Source organism: Cucurbita maxima, unplaced genomic scaffold (assembly GCF_002738345.1).
Source record: "Cucurbita maxima cultivar Rimu unplaced genomic scaffold, Cmax_1.0 Cma_Scf00007, whole genome shotgun sequence".
NCBI lineage: Eukaryota > Viridiplantae > Streptophyta > Magnoliopsida > Cucurbitales > Cucurbitaceae > Cucurbita > Cucurbita maxima.
Window position 1 is genome coordinate 952,307 of NW_019272023.1, and position 19,249 is coordinate 971,555.

Sequence of the window (19,249 nt, forward strand, 5' to 3'; positions counted from 1 at the left end):
AATGTGGGAATCTGGGAGTTTTCTGTCCATGAAGGAAAGCAAGAAAAAGTAAAGGGGTTGAGTTTGTGATGCAAAATGGGGAACTTTTCTTCCTTTAGAAGGGTTTGCTTATTGGTTTTGCTGCCAATTTGTATAGAGATAGCAGAGAATAAAAAAGTTGTCATATTCTTCATGGTTGGTTAACATGCAGCAGCTAATTCAATTATTAGTACAAAAGCGACTGACAACTGCCTTGCAACCCCGAGTCGAGTTATTAAGAATGAGGCAACGTGGACTGCCTAGCAACCATGAACTTGATTGATGAGAACCGCCTCCATTGATTAAGTAAAACACGAAGTTGAAAGTTCATGAACCGGAAGACCAGTTACAGTATACTTTCATGGCTCAAGATGAGCTTCATTGACTGTAGTTGAATTTGATAGCATTATCCTGAACATAGGATCCCCACGATCTAATACGTGACGCTCCCAGTCCGATCTTACTCCAAATGGGTTCTCACTTAGCCATCCTTCCCCAACTTGATCTTGAAAAACAGATAGTTTTCCTTTTCCATATAGTAAGAAAGCTTCCTTCATTCTTAAAGCAACAGCTTCAACATCGGACTGAAGAAACACCTAACAAATAGGAAGCCAGCCCAGAAGAGATGTCCAAATTCCAAGGTTACTTGAAACAAACAAAAAATAAGTGAAGATACACTGAGAAAATGGTAGTACCTTCCCATTAGCTGCAAGCAAGTCTGCCACTGCCTCCACTAATGACCTTTGCAGCATCCTCCATCTGTGCTCTGGTTTATTGAAATCAGGATTGGGACACTGTATTCATAAGAAGTCCTCCTTCACTTCCAGATACCAAAGTCTTTGGTGCAAATAGTTAGCTATTGGTAAATGGGAATGGCTCCATAAGGATTTAACTTTTAAGCATGAAATCAGCTAGTGGTTCAAGGTCGGTTCAAGGTCACTAAAGGTAGTGAATGTTAGGAACTACGCATCTTCACAATGGTATGATATTGTCAACTTTGAGTATAAGCTCTCATGGTTTTGCTTTTGATTTCTCCAAAAGGCCTCATACCAATGGAGATATATTCCTTACCTATAAACCTATGATCATCCTCTTAATTAGCCAATGTAGGACTCCCTCTCAACAAGCTTCAATAATTCTCCCCTCGAACAAAGTATACCATAGAGTCTCTCCTTAATTTGAGGCTTGACTCTTTTCTCTTGAGTCCTCGAACAAAGTACACCATTTGTTCGACACTTGAGTCACTTTTGACTACACCTTTGAGGCTCACAACTTCTTTGTTCGACATTTGAGGATTTTATTGATATGGCTAAGTTAAGGGCATGACTCTGATACTATGTTAGGAACCACGACTCTTTACAATGGTATGATATTGTCCACTTTGAGCATAATCTCTCATGGCTTTGCTTTTGGTTTCCCCAAAAGGCCTCATACCAATGGAGAGGCTTACTCCAAATATCAAGCAATCTGGATTTAGAGATATTAGTTGGGAAGGATCGAGTGCTTAAATATCAGGGAGTAAGAAATACAAACAACATTTATAAGTTCTCAGCACAGATATAATGTCTAGGAAGGGACAAATCCAAAGATTGTAGACAACATGGTTCATGAGGTTTTTGTACCTGTATAGAGACAAGCACTAACTCCCCTGGGTAGCTAGATACAATGGAGCGAAACGTTGACGTTGCATTGGTCGCGATAAAGTGCCTGAAACCATGAGAATTTGAAATAAGGTTTAGTGAAGAAACAGAAAACTCGATGCAAAGGGTTCATGTTAACTCAGTGACAAGCAGAGGACAGTGGACACTTAATCAATAACTGTCACTCAGCTACTTAGAAAGGCCAAGATTCACTGAGCATAACCTATGCCACGCCGAAAAAAAGGAGAAAGGGAAAAAAAAAAAGTAGTCCTTACCCATTCCGCATCTCCAGTTGACAAACAGAATGTAGACAACGTTTCACAAGCTGAAAGGGTCATTCAAGAGTGAGATAATGTGAATAATTAAGGTTTATGCGGGCGAGGAAAAGAATGAAGACCTTTTCATTAATCTCTAGACCAAGAAAATTGAGATCCTTCCTTCTTCTGGCCATTTCCAGAAGAAACATCCCATTACCTGTCATTTACAACATACAACTTATCAACTCACTTCTTGAATGAAAAATTAAATGCAATCGTCATTAAAACTTGTAGAGTTGTACCAACGGAAAAAAACTAGGAACTTGCACAAAAATTGCAGATTATTTTCTCTTATCTAGCGCACATTCTAAACTAAACTACATCACAAGAAAGTCTTTAACTTTTTATGTGAGATTCCATATCGATTGAGAGGGGAACGAAGCATTGTTTATAAGGGTGTGGAGGGTGGATTGTGAGATCCCACATCGGTTGGAGAGAGGAACGAAACATTGTTTATAAGGATGTGGAAACCTCTCCCTAGCAGACGTGTTTTAAAAGCTTGAGGGGAAGCCCAGCAAAGAAAGCCTAAAGAGGACAACATCTGCTAGCTATGGGCTCGGGCTGTTACAAATGGTATCAGAGCTAGACATCAGGTGATGTGCCAGCGAGGACGCTCGGCCCCGAAGGGGGGTGAATTGTGAGATCATACATCGATTGGAGAAGGGAACAAAGTATTGTTTATAAAGGTGTGGAGGGTAGATTGTGAGATTCCACATCGATTGGAGAGGGGAATAAAACATTGTTTATAAGGGTGTGGAAACCTCTCCCTAGCAGACACATTTCAAAACCTTGAGAGAAAGCTCAAAAAGAAAAGCCCAAAAAGGACAATATCTGTTAGCGGTGAACTTATTACATTTTAGATGTTAAATACATAACTCTAAATGATACGAAGAAAATTATACCACTTCCAATGTCAACCACCAAAGGCAGAGCTATATCACAAAAGACTGCATCCCAGTTAATCTTGTATGGGTATGCCTGCATGAAGAAATCGCTTCAAACTAATTTGAGCTGCTCATCCAGTTTAAACTCATTATTCAATTTTTTAGAAAAAATAATCAAAATACAGAAGAACTTACTCTATCCAAGGCCAGAACCCCTGGAAGTTGTTTCCCTTTCAAGAAATCCCACACAACAGAAGCATTCTCAAAGACATTACAAGCAGGTAAAGTACTTGATTCCTGCATCAGTGATTTGCATGCTGTGGTTCCAACAACAGTTACATCACAATCACTTTGGATTAGATCATATAGCTTTCTTGCTAATATAGAAGCTCCACCCGTACTTTGGCTTGAATTAAAGAATTTCACTGGACCAATCCATATAATTTTCTGCAACATAGTGCTCAGGTGTTAGACTGAGATTCTTGCGTGAGTAAATAACAGATAACTATGTTGGTACTTAGTAGGGGTTTAAAGAGAAGTTGGACATGCTGAGTTTCTAAATCACAAAATTGTAGTTCATACTTACCAGACTGTAACGGCCCAATCCCACCGCTAGCAGATGTTGTCTTCTTTGGGCTTTCCCTTTCGGGCTTCCCCTCAAGGTTTTTAAAACACGTCTGCTAGGGAGAGATTTCCACACCCTTATAAAGAGTGTTTCGTTCTCCTCCCCAACCGATGTGGGATCTTACAATCCACCCCCCTTTGGGGCCCAGCATCCTCGCTGGCACTAGTTCCCTTCTTCAATCGATGTGGGACCCTCTAATCCACCCCCCTTCAGAGCCCAGCATCCTTGCTGGCACACCACCTCGTGTCCACTCCCCTTCGGGCCTCAGCCTCCTAGCTGGCACATCGCCCGGTGTCTAGCTCTGATACCATTTGTAACGGCCCAAGCCCATCGCTACAGATATTGTCCTCTTTGAACTTTCCCTTTTGGGTTTCCCCTCAAGGATTTTAAAACGGGTATGCTAGGGAGAGGTTTCCACACCCTTATAAAGGGTGTTTTGTTCTCCTCCCCAACACTGATGTGAGAACTTGCAATCAGACCATGGAAGATAATTGGGATTTTAGAATAAGCAGAAGCAACTATTGAAATTTAAGGTAAAAATTGAATCCTACCTTGCTCTTCATTAGCAGGGCGTTTATTTCATCCAATGATGTCGGACCAAGATCGACCGGTAGCCAGCCTAAAAGAGGAAGAAGTTAAGATAATAAAAGAACAAGCTTAATTTCAAAGTGTCAAGCCTTAAAAAGGATAAACATGCATTCGGGTAGGGGAAATGAAAACTTACCATCTGGAATATCATGAGAAGCAAATATTTCCATTTTCTTTGAAGTGTCTACATTCTTGCACCAGAAATCCTTTGGGTACACAATTTGTACGCTTTTATCAAGTGAAAACTGAAATACGTCTGCAGCTTCCTTACATACACTATGATTCACCAGCCGTGAAGAAACAGGCAGCCCCAAGGCATGCATTATCTGAAATGACATCATTCCAACAAAGACCAACGCAGAGCATGTGGAAGCTAAAAGGTGCAAGGCAGACACCTTGTCTAAGAGGTTGCCTCCTCCAATCTGTATTAAAAAAAATCATAGTACATGATCTAGAATCGTTTTATGGCAGATGAAGGAACTAGTAGAGGGAAACATACAATTGCAACGTAAGGTTGCCTCTTGGTTTGTGCAGCCTCCTTTAGCTGACATAAACTTTCTTGAAAGCTAAAACCAGCAATGCAGGTACAACAGAAACGAGTAATCCCAACTGTGGATGCAAGAATTCTATGAGATTGGGAGAAGGAGTCATTAACAAAAATATCAACACCTAAAGATAGCAGCTTGGAAAATTTTGAGCAATTGGCAACTTCTTCTTTGAACTCTGAAAGATTCTGGAGAAGAAGAATGTCGACTTTCTCGAAGCATTCTTTGGTCGACATCATACTAATGGAACTGCACTGTACTGGGAGAACTTTGAGTTGAAGAACAGAGGTCAAATAATCTGAAATGGCAAGCCATCAATCATTAAGCGTTAAGGAACATCTAAAGAAAAAAAAAAAAAAGACCGTCTGAGGAACACTTCCAATGTCATGCATTTATGTTTTCTATTAACTTCTATCTTACTTCGATATATATTCACCTAGGAGCAACATAATGAATTCCCTCCAAACTCATACTAATAGAAGAGACTTCAATCTATCCATATGTATCATATTTTACAGATTCGAATCGGGATGCCCCACGGTTAGAGTCCTGGTCTCCTCCCACTGCTTGGACGACCAACCATAGAATTGGAAGTGTCATCTCCAAGCCTGCTGAAATTGAAATTCTCTTTAGAATCATCTCTTACAAATCCAATTGGGCAGTACCAATGAACCAAAGGAAATCACCCCATGTTCTAATGCACGTGCACCCCACATCACGCCTTATATCCCATATCGAGGTAGGTTATAGAACTCCATTCACAAAATGAAATCACAGTGTACTATATTGAAATCAGGAAACATCCTATAACGTGTACCAGCTACAGACTCCATATTGGGATGTCTTGTAATAGAGTTTGTATTCCAGTTGCTGGCAAGTATCACTTTTGCTCCAGACTTGTGCAAGTATTTAACGGTGAAGATTGCATTCTTCACCAAGTTAATCCTTAGGTCGATTTCTTCCATTAGCAGTAGGGTTGAATCAAACCTGACCGTGACAACTTTTCCGGCAAGTTCTTCCCTAGGAAACTCTCTAAGAGTTTGCACATGTGGAACAGCCTCTAAGTTCCACCAACTAGGAGCATGGTCCTACAATCACCCCAACTTTGTTTTAAGACCACAAGCAAATCATATATAATACATAGAACAGATAAATTAAATTAAGTTTTAAGAACTGGTTCAAAAAAAGTAGGAAACTGAAAGTTCAAGTTATGCACACAGAGATTTAAACGAAGTTTCCTTTCCATCATAAGACGAATCGGGTGGCACGAAAGGGAAATGAGCCGTCTAAATACCTCCGAGTTCACCGTGTTCTTCTTACAATAGACTACCCCCCAACGTCGTGCTGAGATGTAACTTCAAAACAAGACAAATTTGTGTAAGAACTTGGAGCAAACTCAAAGTCTAATATATAGTGAAAAAATCAAGTTTATACCTTCCGTTGACGCTAAGACAGCATGATATCTATCATACTTTGTGAAGTAGGGAAATAGATTCTGATAATATAACTTTGGTGAATCTTGAGCAACTGCTTTGCTAACGAAAATAGATCCTTTAAATGGATTTAAAAGTTGGCCCATCTCCTTTTTCCTTATTCAAGCAATGAAAACTCTGCACTAGATTTCAATAAACCTATCATAAAAGAACATTTAGAACACATCGTTCAAATTTGAAAATGACCCAAACAGCTAAGAACGTTTCCAGGTATGGCTCCTAATTATCACCATTGTGTTGCTAGAAAACAGAGTATAACTTCAGCTAGTTCTACAAACCAAAGCAGTCCTTTAATGATGGTAGATATTTCTTTAGCCATGAATTGCCACCATGAATGGACTACAAACAACCACTAAAATCACCCAAATGCTTCATTCAATTGTCCGAAATCGTCACACAGAAAACTGACGTAAAATGTAGTTGTTACAGATCATGGAAGCAATTGATTGCCACAAACACAAAGAAAAAGGACATAAATCGAAGAATTTGAGCTGAATGAACTGAAAACCAAGAAGATAATCAGCCAGTTCCTTTAATCTTTCATTAATACTCACCGGCGAGCCGACAGACGCGTTTGGAGTTGAAGAAATAAGCAAACTGCAAGTTCCAGAAACCAATAACACGCGCCGAGAGCAGGCCAAATTGGCTTGCCGCTCTTTCAGTACCTTATCGACGTCTAAAATAAAACGACACGTCGTCTAATTCCCGTTCGACTTGTAGTCCATATTTTAATATTTTATCAATTTAAATCCTATTTTTGTTTCTCTTTTCCTTTTTTATTTTTTTTAAATATCCCATTAGTATCAACGGAAGCAGGGGAGGTGATTGGAATTCCATAGATCAACCCAAAACAAAACCTCTGCCGGCATCTGTTGCTTCCGCCGTCCGGTGGTCGAGATGGGAGGGTGCTTCGTGGTCGGCATATTGGGAGTTCTAATCCTAGCTCATGCTTCTTATTCCACCATCCAATGTATGCCCTAAAAAACCGCCTGATTATATTCTCCAACTGTAAACCCTGCAGTTCTCGATTGATCTTGTTTTGAATGCAGATAGGAACGTATTGAAGATTATGCAGGAAGAGTTTTCAGGCCCTCCGTTTAATGTATTCTCGCCGCTCTTTTTTCTTTCTTTAATTTTGGCTTTCAGTTGGTTCCGCTTATATCACTCGATTTGAGGTGTTTCTGAAATAAGGAAGTTTTTCTTGTCCCCTAATTTTAGGTGGCAATCGAATTGAGTCTAGGGTTAGTATTGTCCGTGTGGGCTGCACTCACTGTGCCAGGGAAGTTTCGCTCGATTAATCCAGAATCTGAGGAGAATAGGTACATTTTTCTGTCAATTTGTGCATGAAATGTGATTTTGCTAAATGTTTTGGATGGAATTCCGCCATTAGTTTTTCTACAATGAATAAGGAGTTGGTGTTGACGGTTGTAGACCGTTTGCCAATCCAGAAAAGCTAGGCTCTGGTAGCAAAACTCCGGTAAAGGTTATCACAAATATAACCTTTGTTACCAGCTCAGTCTATCCACTTCCACCTCCCCCTACCCCGTCCCCCTGTGTCTGCCAATTTACTGCCTTGCCTTCTTTTGCTTCAAAGTTCATATAAGAAGTGCAAAGGCATATAGTTTCCTAGTATCTGGTAGTTATTTTTGTTTTCTTAAAAGGTTCTACTAAGCCGCTCTTAAATGTCCGAAGAGATAGAGATGAACCCATTAGAAAGTTTTAGAGAATTTCTTTATGAGATCCCACGTCGGTTGGAGAGGGAGAGGGGAACGAAACATTCTTTATAAAGGTGTGAAAACCTCTCCCTAGCAGACACGTTTTAAAAACTTTAAGGGGAAGCTCGAAAGAGAGCTCAAAGAGGACAATATTTGCTAGCAGTGAGCTAGCTGTTACATTCTCTTTTTGGATTGTTCCCTGTATTTCCATGGTCCGTCCCTTAAATTTGGGTTTTGTTCGAGTTCAGAATATTTCAAGAATTTGTAGTTGTTACAACTAATTTCACTGTTAGTAGCATGTTCTTTCGTCCAGCAAGTTAAAATTAATTTTCATGTAGAGAAATATTTTTACATTTCAGGGTAGTTTTTCTTCCTGCCAATCAAGATTTTATGGTCTTCAACCACCGAGGCAAATTATTTCCCCAGAAAACAGATTTGAAGCTGAAACATTGAGATCTCAGTCGTGATTAGAGTAGGCCCGGAGAATTGAAGCTGGAAGCAGAAATGGACGTTAAAGAACCTAAAGGAGATATTGCTGCATTCCATCAATCTTAATGTTTCTTCACTCGCTAATTATTTTGGATACTGCGAGGTTTTTTCGATGTTTATTTTATAGTCTCTTCCTCAAAACAAGGTTTTGCCATTGTTATTGAATTAGGCGTCTTTTGGATCGATATGAAAGGTTAGTATGTGTTTCTGCAATCTGGTTAACTTAGATTAGTTTGTTTTTAAATCTGCCGATGGTAAATGGTTTCAATTTGGTAGCTTATTTCTCTGCTGTGTACGATCCATTGTTATTGAATTAGGCCTCTTTTGGATGTGTGGAAATGACTTGGGGTTCTTGTTTTAAAATGAATTTTGCATCCTGATGCAATCCTGGGTCATTTTTTACATTTGCGTAGTGTCATTGACATCATTTTGCTATATTATGCTGCATTAGTAGAGGTATGGTAGAATCAAGGGTCATGTCATTGGCATCATTTGCTAGAGGTAACGGTCAAGCTCACTGCTAGCAGATATTGTCCTCTTTGGTTTTTCCCTTTCAGGATTCCCATCAAGGTTCTTAAAATGTGGTCTGTTAAGAAGTTTTCATACCTTAAAATGTTTTCATTCCCTCTCTCCCACCAATGTGGAATCTCGCAATCCACTCCCCCCAACGTTTTTGTTAGCACATCGCTTGGTGTCTGGCTTTGATATCATTTGTAGCCCACCATTAATAGTTATTGTCCTCTTTAGGCTTTCAAGGTTTTTAAAACACGATTGTTAGGAAGAGATTTCTACACCCTTATAAGTTCTCTCCAAATCATGGCGATGTGTCTCACCAACTTATAAATATTGTGCTAAGCTTTGTTAAGGTGAGGTTTCTCAGGTAAAAAGTGCTGTACAGAGCCTGGTTAGAACTATCAAATGTGAAGGAGAATGAATGAAACAAGAAAAGGAGAGAAATTCATTGTACAAGTTTAGATCACTATAGACACATCTGTCATTGCAATATTGAAGAGGAAAAGTGGTGAGCTTAGAAAGGGCTTTAACAATGAAGCAAGCAACAGCAATGGCAACAAGCATGTTCCGGCTGTTGGATTATGATTGGTTGAGTTCTTCTGGCTTGTCTATGGAATGTCTGAGAATGTATTCAACTCTCCTCTTCTTTTCATCTCTTTCTTTATTGTGCTTTTGATTTCTTTCATCATCTCGTCTGACCCAGAACACAGATTCCCTAATTCCAGTCACTTCAGCATTCAAATTCATAGATCCTCCAAGAAATGTTCTGCTAGTTTCTAACTTGAAATGAACAAGGGGCCTCACACGAGGAAGAATGTTCGCCTCGTCGTCCCGACTGTTAGGAAAGCCACTACCTTTAATCGCCTCAAGGGCAGGAGCAAACACCTCTGGCACAGACAAATGGCTAATCCCATCCTTGCCAATTGAATTTTCAGAAGGAAATCCAATCCCATCTTCCATCTCTTGCAAACATGACCCAAGGAATGAATTACTTTCACCTCCTGAAAACTCAACCTTGCCATTGCCACTTCTTTCTAAACCACAGGAAACCAGTCTCTGCTGCAAACCTAATAGAGATTTCTCTGCCTTCCTCCGCTGCCTCGCAAGCTCTATCTTCTCGGCGCGTGGCTCCCTCGGCTTCCTCCTCCACAAAGCTGAATGATTGTAAGTATGAGCATCAGGGAATGCTGGCAACCAACTGGGAATATGTTTGCTAGGTGGGGCTTCACCAATCTGAACAAAGCTTGGAATTGGCTCCCTGTTTCTGATCACAGGGAAACGTGGTAGTGGATGAGCAAAAGGGATCTCTTCAACTGAATTCACGTAGCGAACAATTTTCTTCACTGACCCCGAATTGGTAAGACAATGATTTGGTTCCCAAGCACCCTGAAACCCCTGTGATGATTCCAACTCTTCGATCCCTCTAATTATATCAAACACATTGCACTCAGTTCTACCAGCTAAATTGGCATAGAAAGCTGCTATCCTCCCCAAATGGCAAAGGTATTTGATGGCAATGTCAGCGAGTGCGTCCGTAGCAGACTCTTTGAAGCTCTGAAACCCAGCGATGTTACACATCTGCGTCACAGCAATTCTGGACACCTCTCGACCAAAATCGTTGCCTCTGCATTTCCTCAACTCAGACCTTTGTTGTTCTTTCGACTTCATGCTACTCCCACCCCCATCCCTCATTGCCTCTGCATTTCAATCTTCTTCGAATTCCGCCACACTCAAACGATCAAAATCCAGTTACTCGTCGGAAGACGATTGAATCCTTCTTCGATTTCCAAGCGTAATAGTTGATTTTTTTGCAATTCGAAATTCGGAACCAGATAAGAAGAAGGTCGAGAAGTGAATCCGGAATCAGAATCAAAATTAATAACAAGAATCTAGCAGTTAGAAGGCAAAACAATCTAAAGAACCATCGGAAAGTTAGGGAAGAAACAAACACGAAAAGCTAAAAGGAAGCTCTAAAACTGATGATAATAACTTTCCAAACTATAATACAAGTAATCCAGAGAGGATTTTTTTTCAAATATCTGAAAGAGAAAATTAGGAATATGCGAGATCCAACGATCCGAAGAGCTGTAATCTAATAGCACAAAACCCTAGAGGGAAAAAAATGGAGGAGAAAGAGAAAGTGAGATTTCAAATAGGAGATGACGGTAGACGGAAGCAGAAGCAGACGCCGCCGCAGATCTCCGGCGTTTGAAGAGCGATCAAACTGAGCTGTAAACTCCTGAAGTTCGAGGTTTTGGTTCTGAAGAAGAGAAACCTTCGGAATATTTGTATTTATTTATTTAAAAGATGCTCTAAAATTTTATGCTTCGTCTATCTCTTTAATTTTTTACCCTCTTTAAAATTGTATCAAAACATTTATTTTTCTCAATATTTTTGTTAACAAAAAAAAAAAGAAAATTATTAAACTGTGACTTGGGAGAATTATAAAATAAGATGACAAGTGGACACGTGTAAGTTTGGGCCTTGGTCTCATCTCAAGGCTGCCCATTGGGCTTTCTTACTCACGTGGGCTTAATCTCAACCAGAGGCCATGGACGTTTGGGCCTTGGTCTCATCACAAGGCGGCCCATGAATGTGCGTTTTGAAGATGGGGGCATTCCACTGCTGTAGATAAGCATGGATAGAACCAAGACCAGAAAGAAGCCGTGATTCTGAGAAATCGAAGCAAGAGAGACGAAGAAATGGAGAAGTACTTCGGAAATGCTTACAGAGGCGACCCTGGAGTTCCACACACTGACCCAGATCGTTTTGTAAACATTTGGATTGGATCCGCCGCCTTCTCCATTCTCACATGGAAGAATCCCTACATGTGGCAACTCTCCAATCAGTTCAAGTACTCTTTTTCTTCATCTCTCCCTGTTTTTTCGAAGTCGATTTAGGGTTAAATTTGCAGGGAAATGTCTTAATTCTTAAACTATAGCACTATTTGTTTGAATTCTTGTTCTGCTCTGCAATTTGCCTTTCTGCTTCATTACTCTGTTGTTATGTACTGACGTTCAATAGTTTCAGCTTCTTTTTTGGCGGGTCAGTTTTGAAATCAATGTTTACAGGGGTTAGACTTTGATTAGGAGTTATTTTAGGGATTTACAATTCTAGCGGACCTTATTGCACCAGAAGTTGTAGTGACTGTAGATGATTCAGTTTCATTGCATGTATAGTGATAATCTTATCACTTATTATTCAACTGGCCGTGAAATTGTAAATGTTTATTGTATAACGATAATCTTTCATTGCCTGTATAAGACTTAACGTCTTCTGTTTTGCTTTTCCTGATGTCTGCTGACAAGTATATGAACTATTATAACTATATTTGATTTTCTTCTTGTGTTGTTCAATGCCAATCTTATTTTTGGATTCTGCTTCTTTAGGCTGAAGAAATACTCCCGTAAAAGAATCTGATATTGTGGATCCTTAGATCAGGTTTATGCCTTATGTTATCATTTGGTTCATTGATGTTATCTTATCACTTAGAAGTACGAATCTAATTTTGATGAAATGTACATGCTGGGTTGTTGATATAGGGAGATATTGGCATCCTTTCTTGTTGCTTGTTCCATAGTACTTTTTTGCATTATTCGCATTAAAGACTGTGGGTGTTCGTTGTGCTTCTTTGTATTGTTTTTGCCGCTACTGTTATGCAATTGTCATCCTTATTCTCAGTTCATATTTGAATCATGCATTCTCAATTTGTAATTTGATAGTTGGCATGATAAAGCGTTTTTGTTTGAGCAATACCACTGGAAAAAGGCTCGTGAAAAGAATCAGCCATACCAGTTCAAGGTACATTGTTCTACTCCAGTTTATATAGAAAACAAACAAGCATTTTATATTGCATATGAACCACTTTGTTGTTATACTTTTAATATGTCATGGAATGGCTACAATGTTCTTATAAAAAAAATTTTGCTCCTGCAGTGGAATCAGTACATGGACAAGCTCCACCGGGATTCCTATTATTACAACTGGCCCGTGTACTTTCCTTAAGATCTCGGACTATGTAAGAAAATTGTTGCTTGGATGCTTAGTTATTTGGTTTGTTACTGCAGCATATAGAGATTACTATTGCACTCAGGCTGGAAGGTTTATGAATGTGTAGAATCATATTTGTTTAAATCTGTTTGGATAACAGCATGTCGTGTGGTCGTTCTATTCTGCAGTAATGATTTTGGGAATGGATGAACCATAATTGGTACCATTTGCAATTATATGATGAAGATCTGAAAGGGTATCTTATCATACTGAAATGGAGCATAGCAACTTAAAAAATGTGCTAGAACTGGGTGTTTAGATAGATTCCCAAATAGATTGTAAATGTAGATCCCACGTTTGTTAGAGAGGGGAACGAAACATTCCTTATGCGGGTGTGAAAAACTCTCCCTAGTAGATGCGTTTTAAAACCTTAAGGGGAAGCCTTTAAAGGAAAAGTCCAAAGAGGACAATGTTGGCTAACGGTGAGCTTAGGCTATTACAAATGATATCAGAGCCCGTCACCAGACAGTGCCTCGCACCGATCGGAGTAAGGCTAGACCCTTTCCACAATATACGCGTTTTTAAATCCTTGAGGGGAACAGTGAGCTTGGGTTGTTACCATAAATGTTTCTTTTGTTCTTTCTCGAGTAGAAATAGTAGTAATCACTGGTACAGTTAGACACAAAGCACCTTTTTCATCATTTTGATGTGGTGTCATCTGGATTTTGGATCATGATACCTTCTACCTAATGTTTACCATATACTTCCTGGGTCGTTCTAAATTTCTTAGATCTGGTAGAAATGATTGAATTGTTTTCGATCCCCAGAAGTACATACCATTACTCTGAGTCTCAAATGTTTTACAGGTATATGGTAGTCTGATTCTAAGATGATGCAGAAACCCAATGTTCTGATTTATGGATTTCTTAGCACAGCTTCAGCATTGATGTATTTGCAGACCCAGGCAATACTCATTGCTGTATCTGAGCAATCCTTTGGGCCTAAAGCTCTATCTGGTGCCATGTTTAAAAGAACTGTCACCTCCTTTTGAAGCCCATCCTCAATTCTGCCTTCTTCTTCATTCCAAAAGTTTACTTGTGCCACACCAAAATACCACCTTAGGAAGGTCTGTTTGAGTTAAAGATGGGAAAGAAGAACAAAAGATTTTTTTACTTTTTTTTTATTCTTTTGTTCTTCTTCCATTAGAGCTTATCTAAATATGAAAGTCAAAAATCAGAATGATTATGGTGAACAAACTTCACTCTTCCTCATGATGATGATATTCTCTTAGACATGTTCATTCTTCTGTACATTCAAATGGGTGAATTTCCCTTTATGCCCCCAAAATTCATCTCTTTTCTCCTATTTGTCTCTCTTAGTCTTGAACCTCACTACATTCAACCAAGATTACTCAATCTAACTACGAGCGGATATTATATTTTTTGGACTTTCTCTTTTAAGCTTTTTTTAAAGGTTTTAAAACGAGTATACTAGGGAGAGGTTTCCACACTCTTAATAAGGAATGTTTTGTTCTCCTCTCCAATCAATGTGGGATTTCACAATCCACCCCTTGGGGCCAGTATTCTCACTAGCACGCCGCCTGGTGTCTAGCTTTGATATTATTTGTATCATTCCAAGTTGCTTTGGCCCATTATGTATCGTCATTAGCCTCACGGTTTTGTAAGGATAATACGTGTGATTTGATTATGATTATATTTTAGGGACGGAACCGAAAATGGGTAGGAGAGAAATGTAAAAAAGCATGGAAAGGTGAAGGAAGAAAAAGAAAGAATGGCAAATGGGTTGCCATATTTGAAGATTTGGAGTATAGAAGTTTTAGTTGGCTACAAAGACTTGCATCTAAAGATAAATAAATAACAAACTTATAAATATGACTCATTTATGGAAACTTCAAACTATACCACTCTTTTTCAATAATGTGGGCCCCCAATTTGTGGTTTAGTGCATTCCACTCATTCACTTTCACACACTCTTTTTTTCTCAATTTTGTGCGTTTACACGTGTTTAACCCAAACCATGGATTAATTTCTCTCTCTTTTTTTTTTTTTAATAATGACTTCAATCATATCTCGATGGTTTTTTTTCCGATATGATTTAGAGAAATCAATTTTCAAATATCGATTTATTCGTGTTTATATTAACAAGCTCGATGATTGATAGTACTGTTGGTTTTGAATATCTAATTTTATTGGTTAATATATATATTTTCCGGTGTGAAAAATGAAAAAAATATATATATGGCTCAATTATTTGGTCGGTTATTATTATAACCTTTGATACTGATTGCGATAGGTTTGTATAGAATTTGAAAATGTCGTCCAAACTTATGTTGAGAATTAATGGAAATTCTTCTTTCTCAAGTCACCATTTTTGTCCTTTTATTTGATTCCCAAATTTTCATTATCACAAGTAGCACCAAAAATACTTATACATCATTTTTGTCCTTTTATTTTATTTTTTTATTTTGTTTCCTTTTTTTTTTTTAATGTCTTCGAAATTCAACCTGATGTTTTAAACTGTCTTATTTAAATAATAGCCGCTAAAAGAAATTTGATTGAGACCAAAAATTTGTTTCAAATATTTGAATTTTGACTTCAATAAAAGTGCATATTTCTAGATTAAGTACCACTTTTTTCAAAAAGAAAAAAAGCTTTAAATGGAGAATTCTCAATGTTCACAACTCTTTTAATTATTCTTTTTATTAAAAAATATTATAAATACTTTAAATTTATACTTCATTACACATACACAATTTTTGGAATATAAATAATAAATCTTTTGATTTATTAATATATTTTTGGTATAATTTAGATTTTTAAGGGTAGAGGGAATGAAGACGGAAAACCAACTCAGAAAACGCGGGAAGCGTAAATGGAAGGAGGACTATTTGTATTTGAATTTCAAACTTCCCACGTGTCACTGACGTGGACGGGTCCCACGTGTTCCCCCCTTTGCTTATCTGGCGGCTCGGTTAGTTCACGGGCTGGTTTTTAAACCAATATTCGTTTGGTTTCCCACCAACAATGCACGTGTCAAATCCAACTCGTCACTTTTTGAAGCTTTGGAATTTCAACCATTCACGCTTTTTCAATATTTTTAACTTTTTTTTTAATAAAAATATATTGCAGTATTTTAAAGTATTTTAACCTTTTAGAATAAGATGTAAGATTTTTTTACATTGAAAGATATTTTTATTTTTTAAAATTAATAATTTTATCCAATAAAGTATAAAATTTATGTACATTTTTATTAATTAACCTTATACACGAGGGTATAATAAATATTTTATTAAATAAAATTTAAAAAATTAAATCTGTTAAAATAATTAATTGTTATTAAACCCTATTTGAATTAGAGTTTATGTTCTTTTAAAAAAGAAAAGGAAAAAGAGTAAATTTATTGGTTTTAAACCTAACTTGTTTATACACTATGCATAAAAGTGTTTTAAGTGTGAGGAAATAATAGATAGATAAGATTTACACATGTTGATTTCTGATTGGTTAAGTTTGGATATGATTATAAGATTATCGCTAAGGTAAATGTTCATTTCTGATTATCGATGTGGAGTCCGTCTCTACTTACGGAAACACTTATGAATAAGCAGTTAATGCAACCAAGTGAGTAAGAACAAAACCTTCGGAACACAAATTGTTTTGTTCGGTGGAGACAACATTCAACCCAAGTCCACCGTTAGTAGATATTGTTCACTTTGGCCCAATACGTAACACCCTTAACCTCACGGTTTTAAAATCGTGTTTGTTAAGAAGAGGTTTTCACACTCTTGCGAGCAATGTTTTGTTCTCATCTCCAACTAATGTGGGATCTTACAATCCACTCTCTTTCCCTTAGGAGCCCGCATTCTCTTGGTATATCGCCCAATGTCTAACTCTGATACTATTTGTAATCATCCAAGCTCACCACTAGCTGATATTGTCCGCTTCAGTCTGTTACATATAGTCGTCAACAACACCACTCGCTTATAATTTTTGTAATTCACTAAGAACTTAAAAGAAGAAGAAAAAAAAAAAAAGTAAAATTCAAACATTATATCATGATAATGGCCCACTCATGGCCATGGAGTTGACAGCCTGACATCCATCCATCCATCCATCCATCCCCATACCATACACATGATGGGGTTAATGTAGAAGTTGCCACCATTTTCAGAATCCGAGTCATCAACGAGTCAGAGCTTGGGCCCACACAATGATACGACTCACCATCCTCATTCATAATGTTTCGAAATTTGTCATTTACATTTAATAAAATCTCTAAATATTTTTTAAATAATTATTTTCATATTATTGCTAAATTAGGTTGTCCTCATTCATTCCTAATTCTTCAAATCCATTTTTTTAAATATTTATTTCTTCCCTGACAGCAAACATATCTATTATTAATTTAATAAAATTAGTATGATAATATTTTCAAATCAACCTAATAATAATTTTTTAAAAATGAAAATTTCAGCATTTAAAAATTAAATTCTATCAGAATAAAAAATAATTAAGGCAAAAGTTGGCGAATAAATAAACAAATTTAAACATCAAAATATTGAAAGAATAAAAGCACAAACGACAAAAACCATATTTAATTAACTCGAAAGGTAGTATTCCAATTACGACAAAGTAATCATAATTTAATTTAATTTAATTAAAAAACTTATGCAATGTCACGCCCGAGCAAGTTGGCGACCCGCGTAACATATCGTACGTATGGACTTAATTTAAAATCGTAATTAAATTCCTAATGAACAAAAATATATTATTAAATAATACAATATATATATATACACATATAATTAATTGGTTATTAATGTTAATCAAGTTGCTAATTAAACGTGGTTTCAATGGTACACCTAATCCCATTGTTTCCACCCAACAAAACCCACTGAGAAGAGAAAAGAAGGTTTTTTTCCTCAATGCATATGGTATGGTGATGTCATTCCAAAACTAACTAATTTCCAATGATTAAAAAATAAATATAATATATTAAAATTTAAATTAATTAATATTTATAATTTTGTTTTAATTTGGCCGTGGAAAGCAAAAATTAAAAACCTTACTTAATGGACACATAATAAAAGTGATAATATTAAAATAAATGCTTAATGGATATAAAGCTAACAAATAAGAGCAATACACGTGGAATCCAAATCGCCATGCATGCAGAACACGTGGCAGATCATGGTAGTGCTTAGTGTGTTGTGGTAGGGTGCGTGTACGTATAAGGAATAGGTGGCCTCCGTCCAAAATAAATTTAAAATATTTATTTATGAGGATAAGAAAATTTAAAGCGTGGTTTAATTTAAATTAATTCGGGATATTTAGTGACGTAGGTGGAATTGTTTAGTTGTGGACACCTCTGCAATTCCCATTCTCTTGGGGGTCTTTTTGATAAATAATAAATTATTATTTGAAAAAGAGAGATGCCTAATTTTCTTGGTAGAATTTAGAAAAATAATAAATAATATTTATCTAGGTTGGTTAGTCATGTGAAGTAGAAGTGTATGGTCGTTATTTTGGGCGTTTGGAAACGAGGATTAGCGTATTCAGTTGAAGAATAAAGACACACATATCCGGAGTAAGTAGAATTTAATGTGGAAAATAATAATGAAAATGTCAGTGTCTAGGTGGCGGGAGGGTATGCAAATAGGGCTTACTTGTGAATGCAGGTTTGATGAGTTGTCGCCTTCGAAAATGGAGAATTTTAAACGCATATTTCATGGTCCTACGTCAGATTCCAACTCGACAAATTAAATAAATGAATAAATAAATATATTTTGGTGTTATTTAAATAAAAATCTAAAAGTTTTAGGTATGGAAGGGCAGGCATGAGACAAACACAAAATAGAAAAGAAGATAAGGTGGTGCTCAAAATGTAAGGCAGTGGAAAATACGTAACATATCCAACAACATTTCCACTAAACCCTAATCTTTCATGCATGCATCAAAATTTCGGGTCATTTTCGTTTCTCTAAATAAAACAACCCAATGATCTCGAATCGATTTACATGTGACCTACAAAGGGATTTAGTGCTCGATCTAAATTTTGAGTTCAATATTAAGCTCAAGTTGATGCGCAAATCAAGCTAAAAGTAGCTTTGAGTGTCACAGGCATGTATCAAAAATTTGCATGTGACCTACAAAGGGATTTGCGCATTGGTATAGTGCTCGATCTAGATTTTGAGTTCGGTATTAAGTTCAAGTTGATGCACAAAACAAGTTAAAATGAGCTGAGTGTCACCGTCATAATCATGCTTGCCCGTCGCGGTGAAGAAATCATGTCTAGATTTGACAGAACAAACACTTAGTCTAAAATTAATTAGTAAATTAAGGCAGACCATTAGTCTAATCTTTTAAATAACCGAGGTAAACAAGTCAAAGCATCCCTTAAGCTACTTTCACAGTT

The 19,249-nt window shown here is 37.2% G+C and overlaps 4 protein-coding genes across 7 annotated transcripts; 2 read left to right on the plus strand and 2 right to left on the minus strand.

Moving 5' to 3' along the window:
• Window positions 1–143: 143 nt before the first annotated feature.
• LOC111481591 (phosphoglycerate kinase, cytosolic-like) lies at window positions 144–6,773 on the minus strand. 4 transcript variants are annotated; one of them, XM_023127104.1, is made up of 14 exons: window positions 6,665–6,773; window positions 6,052–6,248; window positions 5,912–5,961; window positions 5,435–5,705; window positions 4,572–4,915; window positions 4,209–4,494; window positions 4,036–4,103; window positions 3,055–3,303; window positions 2,878–2,953; window positions 2,056–2,132; window positions 1,934–1,983; window positions 1,641–1,725; window positions 714–812; window positions 144–614 (listed from the first exon to the last, which is right to left on the minus strand). In XM_023127104.1, the coding sequence occupies exons 2-14, from the start codon at window positions 6,194–6,196 to the stop codon at window positions 378–380; spliced, it is 2,037 nt and encodes a 678-aa protein (XP_022982872.1). In that variant the 5' UTR covers window positions 6,197–6,248; window positions 6,665–6,773; the 3' UTR covers window positions 144–377. The 4 variants fall into 4 exon arrangements, with proteins under 4 accessions (XP_022982872.1, XP_022982871.1, XP_022982874.1 ...); XM_023127103.1 differs by having other exon boundaries at window positions 3,055–3,306; XM_023127106.1 differs by lacking the exon at window positions 6,665–6,773 and having other exon boundaries at window positions 3,055–3,306; window positions 5,605–5,705; window positions 5,912–5,972; window positions 6,052–6,190.
• A 117-nt stretch (window positions 6,774–6,890) lies between these two features.
• Window positions 6,891–8,603, plus strand: LOC111481796 (membrane magnesium transporter-like). Its single transcript, XM_023127395.1, has 4 exons — window positions 6,891–7,080; window positions 7,160–7,212; window positions 7,329–7,429; window positions 8,185–8,603. Exons 1-4 carry the CDS (start codon window positions 7,008–7,010, stop codon window positions 8,276–8,278), a joined length of 321 nt encoding a protein of 106 aa, XP_022983163.1. The 5' UTR covers window positions 6,891–7,007; the 3' UTR covers window positions 8,279–8,603.
• Window positions 8,604–9,249: 646 nt separating this feature from the next.
• Window positions 9,250–11,106, minus strand: LOC111481673 (transcription initiation factor TFIID subunit 8-like). Its single transcript, XM_023127232.1, has one exon. The coding sequence runs from the start codon at window positions 10,517–10,519 to the stop codon at window positions 9,407–9,409; it is 1,113 nt and encodes a 370-aa protein (XP_022983000.1). The 5' UTR covers window positions 10,520–11,106; the 3' UTR covers window positions 9,250–9,406.
• A 329-nt stretch (window positions 11,107–11,435) lies between these two features.
• LOC111481799 lies at window positions 11,436–13,050 on the plus strand. Its single transcript, XM_023127398.1, has 3 exons — window positions 11,436–11,681; window positions 12,550–12,628; window positions 12,764–13,050. The coding sequence occupies exons 1-3, from the start codon at window positions 11,530–11,532 to the stop codon at window positions 12,830–12,832; spliced, it is 300 nt and encodes a 99-aa protein (XP_022983166.1). The 5' UTR covers window positions 11,436–11,529; the 3' UTR covers window positions 12,833–13,050.
• The last annotated feature ends 6,199 nt before the right edge of the window (window positions 13,051–19,249 follow it).